This window comes from Scyliorhinus torazame, chromosome 4 (genome assembly GCF_047496885.1).
Source record: "Scyliorhinus torazame isolate Kashiwa2021f chromosome 4, sScyTor2.1, whole genome shotgun sequence".
Taxonomy (NCBI): Eukaryota; Metazoa; Chordata; class Chondrichthyes; order Carcharhiniformes; family Scyliorhinidae; genus Scyliorhinus; species Scyliorhinus torazame.
The window spans coordinates 347,595,704-347,603,001 of NC_092710.1; the positions used below are offsets into that span (position 1 = coordinate 347,595,704).

Sequence of the window (7,298 nt, forward strand, 5' to 3'; positions counted from 1 at the left end):
AATCGCTTATTGTCACAAGTAGGCTTCAAATGAAGTTACTGTGAAAAGCCCCTAGTCGCCACATTCCGGCGCCTGTTCGGGGAGGCTGGTATGGGAATTGAATCGCGCTGCTGGCCTGCCTTGGTCTGCTTTAAAAGCCAGCTATTTAGCCCTGTGCTAAACCACCCCAATCTAAGTTGAACTTAGAGCTTGGATTAGTACTTGGAACTATGATGTTGTTGCCATTACGGAGACCTGGTTGAGGGAAGGGCAGGATTGGCAGCTAAATGATCCAGGATTTAGATATTTCAGGCGGAATAGAGGGGGATGTGAAAGGGGTGGCGGAGTTGCATTACTGGTTCGGGAGAATATCACAGCTGTATTACGGGGGGACACCTCAGAGGGCAGCGAGGCTACATGGGTAGAGATCAGGGATAAGAAGGGTGCAGTCACAGTGTTGGGGGTTTACAACAGGCCTCCCAACAGCCAGCGGGAGATAGAGGAGCAGATAGGTAGACAGATTTTGGAAAGGAGTAAAAACAACAAGGTTGTTGTGATGGGAGACTTCAACTTCCCCAATATTGACTGGACTCACTTAGTGGTAGGGACTTGGACGGTGCAGAGTTTGTAAGGAGCATCCAGGATGGCTTCTTAAAACAATATGTAGATAGTCCAACGAGGGAATGGGCTGTACTGGACCTGGTATTGGGGAATGAGCCCGGCCAAGTGGTAGAAGTTTCAGTTGGGGAGCATTTCGGGAGCAGTGACCACAATTCAGTAAGTTTTAAAGTGCTGGTGGACAAGGATAAGAGTGGTCCTAGGGTGAATGTGCTAAATTGGGGGAAGGATAATTATAACAATATTAGGCGGGAACTGAAGAACATAGATTGGGGGTGGATGTTTGAGGGTAAATCAACATCTGACATGTGGGAGGCTTTCAAATGTCAGTTGAAAGGAATTCAGGAACGGCATGTTCCTGTGAGGAAGAAGGATAAATATGGCAAATTTCAGGAACCTTGGATAACGAGAGATATTGTAGGCCTCGCCAAAAAGAAAAAGGAGGCATTTGTCAGGGCTAGAAGGCTGGCAACAGACAAAGCCTGTGTGGAATATAAGGAAAGTAGGAATGAACTTAAGCAAGGAGTCAGGAGGGCTAAAAGGGGTCACGAAAAGTCATGTGTGGAACCAGAGGAAATGGGCGAGGTACTAAATGAATACTTTGCATCAGTATTCACCAAAGAGAAAGAATTGGTGGATGTTGAGTCTGGAGAAGGGTGTGTAGATAGCCTGGGTCACATTGAGATCCAAAAAGACGAGGTATTGGGCGTCTTGAAAAATATTGAGGCCTGATGGGATCTACCCCAGAATACCGAAGGAGGCTAGAGAGGAAATTGCTGAGGCCTTGACAGAAATCTTTGGATCCTCACTGTCTTCAGGTGATGTCCAGGAGGACTGGAGAATAGCCAATGCTGTTCCTTTGTTTAAGAAGGGTAGCAAGGATAATCCAGGGAACTTCAGGCCTTACGTCAGTAGTAGGGAAATTACTGGAGAGAATTCTTTAATACAGGATCTACTCCCATTTGGAAGCAAATGGACGTATTAGCGAGAGGCAGCATGGTTTTGTGAAGGGGAGGTCATGTCTCACTAACTTGATAGAGTTTTTCGAAGAGGTCACAAAGATGATTGATGCAGGTAGGGCAGTGGATGTTGTCGATATGGACTTCAGTAAGGCCTTTGACAAGGTCCTTCATGGCAGACTGGTACAAAAGGTAAAGTCACACGGGATGAGGGGTGAGCTGGCAAGATGGATACAGAACTGGCTAGGTTACAGAAGGCAGAGAGTAGCAATGGAAGGGTGCTTTTCTGATTGGAGGGCTGTGACTAGTGGTGTTCCGCAGGGATCAGTGCTGGGACCTTTCCTGTTCATAGTATAAATAAATGATTTGGAGGAAAATGTAACTGGTCTGATTAGTCAGTTTGCAGACGACACAAAGGTTGGTGGAATTACGGATAGCGATGAGGACTGTCAGAGGATACAGCAGGATTTAGATTGTTTGGAGACTTGGGCGGGGAGATGGCAGATGGAGTTTAATCCGGACAAATGTGAGGTAATGCATTTTGGAAGGTCTAATGCAGGTAGGGAATATACAGTGAATGGTAGAACCCTCAAGAGTATTGACAGTCAGAGAGATCTAGGTGTACAGGTCCACAGGTCACTGAAAGGGGCAACACAGGTGGAGAAGGTAGTCAAGAAGGCATACGGCATGCTTGCCGTCATTGGCCGGGGCATTGAGTATAAGAATTGGCAAGTCACGTTGCAGCTGTATAGAATCTTAGTTAGGCCACACTTGGAGTACAGTGTTCAATTCTGGTCGCCACACTACCAGAAGGATGTGGAGGCTTTAGAGAGGGTGCAGAAGAGATTTACCAGAATGTTGCCTGGTATGGAGGGCATTAGCTATGAGGAGCGGATGAATAAACTCGATTTATTCTCACTGGAACGGCGGAGGTTGAGGGGCGACCTAATAGAGGTCTACAAAATTATGAGGGGCATAGACAGAGTGGATAACCAGAGGCTTTTTCCCAGGGTAGAGGGGTCAATTACTAGGGGACATAGGTTTAAGGTGAGAGGGGCAAGGTTTAGAGTAGATGTACGAGGCAAGTTTTTTACACAGAGGGTAGTGGGTGCCTGAAACTCGCTGCCGGAGGAGGTGGTGGAAGCAGAGACGATAGTGACATTTAAGGGGCATCTTGACAAATACATGAATAGGATGGGAATAGAGGGATACGGAACCAGGAAGTGTAGAAGATTTTAGTTTAGACGGGCAGCATAGTCGGCACAGGCTTGGAGGGCCGAAGGGCCTGTTCCTATGCTGTACTTTTCTTTGTTCTTTGTTCTTTGTTCTTTGACACAGGAAGAATGTGCAGATTCCGCACAGACAGTGACCCAACCCGGGAGCCGAACTTGGGACCTTGGCATGCTGGGACCTGGAATGGAGGTGTTTAGCGGGATTCTCCGAGCCTCCGCGCCGAAATCGCGCTTGACACGGGGGCAGAAAATGGAGCGGCAGACCCGATCACTGGGTCTGCCGCCTTCCCGCGATTCTCCGGCGATGCAGCGCCAGTTGAGGGCCTTTGAAAGAGGCACCCACGGCAAATTCTCCGCTGAAAACAGGGCGAGTTCCCACCGGCATGGTTCACTCATGGGTCCACCCGGCGGGAGCTCGGAGTGGCGGCTGCGGACCCAGTCCGTGGCTGCCCTGGTGGGGGGCAGGGGGATCCATCAACAGGGGGTCCTCCAGGATGGCCAGGCTCGCGATCGGGGGCCACCAATCGGCGGGCACGCGCGATCTGGGGGGAAGCCTATATTGTCGGGGACGGCCCGCTGTCTGGGTCCGCCATGTTGTGCGCAGCGGCCGCCACACGCATGCGGCCACCGCGTGCATCCGCAGACCTGTGGCCGGAAGTGCAGGGCCTGGTATCGGTAGCCAGAGCTGCGAGGACTACGGGGCCCTGCTAGCCCCCTTCAAAACGGAGAATCACGCTGGACTTTCTCCATGAAAGTCCAGAGTGATTCATGCCCGTTTTCACGTGGGCGGGGAGACATAGCCCCATTATCAGAGATATCCGCCCATTATCTTTTGGGGAAAGATTAAGTCGTCAGCCTTTATTCTCTGGAGTTTAGAAAAATAAGGGTGATCTCATTAAATCACACAAAATTCTTACATGGCTCAACCAGGTAGATGAAGGAAGGATATTCCCTCTGACTGGACAGTTTCTGAATAAGGAGCATGCCAATTAGGACTAAGGTGAGGGGGAACGTCTTCACTCGGATGGTGGCCAATCTTTGGAATTACCCGCCAATGAGCTGAGGAGGCTCAGTTGTTGAGTATATTCAAGGCTGAGAGTAACATACAAGAAATATCAAGAATATGGGGATAGTTCAGGATCATGGTGCTGAGATAGAAGAACAGCATGATCTTATTGAATGGCAGGATAGGCTCGAACGGCTGAATGGCCTACCCATGCTCCTATATCTTATACTCTTAAATGTACTGCCTTATTTTCATTTTTGATTTGTATAAAATTGCTCCTCCAGAATTACTTCAAAAAATGATAGACAAGATTAAATTAAGCTAAATCAAACACACCAAAAAAATTACTTACAGTTAAGGAATCCAAAACAAAATCTTCCACAATAGTTTTCTCAATCTCCAATGTTCTACACAAGATTTCAATAATGTATCGATAAGCGTCATCAAACTTCTGTCTTCTGCTCTCCCGAGCTTCTCTGTACCTTTGCTGAAAGACAAAAGTGAAGCACAAATAGATGAATTACCTGTCATGATCCAAATTAAAAGCATTAAATTATGGCTGGGAGTACACATATATTAGAGCCATAGAATTCCTACAGAATACAACTTGGTAAATCAAAGAGGAGAGGCAAGGCAAGAGGGAAAGGTCATTTTGAGGAGTGTAGAGGCCCCCTAACAGTAATCATACAGTAGGATGGAGTATAAAAGAAGAAATAATGGGAACTTGTCAGAAAGGTATGGCAATGATCCTGGGGGATTTTAATCTAAATATAGACTGGAAAACAGATGAGTGAAAGTAGCCTACATGAGGAGTTAATAGGATAATTTTGGGACAGCTTCTTAACACAGCACCTTCTGGAGCCAACCAGAGGGCAGGTTATACAAGACCTGGTATTGTGCAACAAAATAGAAATAATTAATGACTTCATAGTGAAGGCACCACTATGTAGCAGTGATCATAGAAAGATTGAATTTTACATTCAGTTTGAGGGAGAAATGATTGGGTCCAAGACTAGTATTTTAAACTTAAATGGGTCATTTATGAGGTCATGAAAGCAGAGGTAGATAAACTGAACTGCCAAATTAGGTTAAGGGGTAGGTCAATGGAGCAGACATTCAAAGGGTTATTTCAGAATACATATGTTCCAACGAGATAGAAAAACCCAAGCTGAGTGTTGAGGCTCCCTGCCATAGTAATGTAAAAATGCTTAGCAGAGCAAGGTTTAATGTGGAACTGGAGTATAGTCCCACCCATACTAAGATGTAACATGAGTTACATGGTAGTGGACTTAAATAGCACACTCTGGTGGCAGCCTGCATGGGAGAAACAGGACCATATTGATGACGATCTAGGATTTGTAAATACTTAAAGGTTAACAATAAACTGTTCACGTTTAAGCATACAAATCAAGATCTCATCAATGAGACACCGAGAGAAACCATATTACAACAAGGAGAACCCACAATCTGCGATTAACTACAAAAGTTAAAGATAGTATCAAAGCTAACGAAAAAGCCTATAGTTATGCAAAAATGAAGGTTGTTCAGAACATAAAATGAGTAAAATTAAAGTTCAAGAGAAAGCTAGCAAGAAATATAAAAACAGATAGCAATAGTTCCGATAGACAAAAAAGTTAGCAAAATGAGCATTGGTCCTACAGATGTTTTGATCCAGCAGATGTTAATTGCCATGCAAACCAATTGGCAAAGGGAAATATAGCCTATATATTTTCTTTTCGTATTTTGTGGTCGAGAAGATAAGTTTACTTTCAGGATTCTAGAAATTAAATTAAAATATTTATTAACAAAAGAAAAGAAAATTTAACCATGCAAGATTATTCACTCAAGATGAAATTAGTCTTACAGAACATTCCCCCAAAACAACTTCCTATTGGCTTGATTCACAAATAAACATCCCTTTAAGCAACAATCCCTTATATTTGACCATGGGCGAGATTGAATGGCCTCGTCGAGGCCAACTCGGTGACGCGACGACGCCATTAAATTTCACGAGAGGCCTCTCATGAGATTTGCGATGCTCAGAATGCCTCGCAATATCTAACGAGATCTCTCAAGACGTCGCGATCTAGATCTTGCCCTCACTGAGCAAGATCCAGATTAACCTATTTAAGTAAGCCATTCGGCTCATTTAAATATGTCCCGCCCGATTCTCCCGAGGCCCAGGAACGAGTGCCCACACATTGGAGACTTCGCCATGGTACCATTTAGCACTGGTCCACAGGCGTAACATCACTTGGAGGATCTCCAGGCCATCGGAGGCTCCTGGTCGGACTCTGGGTAGGATAGTACCATGGTACTTCTCTTGGTGCCCAGGCACCTAGGCACCATGGCAGCACTGTCAGGGTGCCCAGCTACCACCGCCAGGGTGGGTCAGGCTGGCAGTGCAACAGTGCCCGGGTACCAGTTTGCCCATGCCAGGGATCGGGTTGGGGTACCCTGCCCTTAAGAGGTAGGGTGAAGGATTTAATGAAGATGTTGAAAACGATGGAGACAGCAGGATTTCCTTCTGAACTGAATCGTTCTCTGATACTATGAATGCTTACAGCTCATTAAAGTGTTACCTGTTTTTCTTTTATTGTCTCTTGCAAGGCTAACATCCCAACTGTGCTTCTGCGAAATTTACCACCTTTTTTGTCTGGATTAGAAGCAAATGACTCCAAGAGACTCGATCCACTAACTTTTGGAAGGACAGCTTCTTGTACTGAATCACCACGCCGACTCATTTTTCAAAACTAAAAAAATCCACAAAAGAGAAATTTTCACATCATTTTGTGTTATGTGGTTATGAAATTTTTATCCATAAGCGCGAATCAAAGACTCAGTGCACAAATTCAACTTACATTTCCAGCCTCATGTCTTCAGATCATTCAATTTGAAAAATCTTGACAGTGACTAAACACAAAAACCCCAAACTGTAGGTTACCTGATTCGCCGTTCCGAGTTTTCCCCCTCTATCGCTGCTGGCAAGTACTGAGAATTTTGTGCGCAGCCAAATCTCCCGTTCACTGGACAGGAGAGTTCCAGAATCCCACTGCCGTGAACAGGTGGAGAATCCCGCCCAATGTTCCAAATTTTCTATACCTGTCTTAATTAGAAATTAGCTTTTGCGATCTGCTGTATTAAAAGAGGTTGGCTGACCTCGGAAATAGCTTGAGGTTTGGGATGTGAAGACTGAAACTCCAATATTCTCGTATGTAAGTATTAGACACTGCCAAATTCACTGGATGAGATTTTCCCAGAATTCGGCCAGCTTTGAGCCCGCTGACAACAATGGTGGCTTTTCCTGCCATATGATGTGGCACTTAGTGCCTGATGCACTACCAATTACGACGAGACGAGAGGAGAATGTAATCAAGGCTTTATTACAGAGATGTGTGGCCTCCTGCAGCAGCTTACGAAATGGCTCCTGTTCGGAGAGCACAGGCATTTATACTCCGCCTCCTGGGCGGAGCCAGCAGGCAGGGATCTACCCCCGTACCTGTA

At 45.6% G+C, this 7,298-nt stretch overlaps 1 protein-coding gene across 1 annotated transcript in view; it reads right to left on the reverse strand.

The window, feature by feature from the left end:
• LOC140411508 (dynein axonemal heavy chain 8-like) overlaps positions 1 to 6,538 on the reverse strand; it is a 2,059,122-nt gene extending 2,052,584 nt beyond the window's left edge. Inside the window, exons 1-2 of the mRNA XM_072500594.1 lie at positions 6,377 to 6,538; positions 4,147 to 4,281 (exon numbers count right to left, since the gene is read on the reverse strand). Coding sequence (XP_072356695.1) covers positions 4,147 to 4,281; positions 6,377 to 6,538 — 297 coding nt within the window. The remainder of the gene's footprint in view (positions 1 to 4,146; positions 4,282 to 6,376) is intronic.
• Between the last annotated feature and the right edge of the window lie 760 nt (positions 6,539 to 7,298).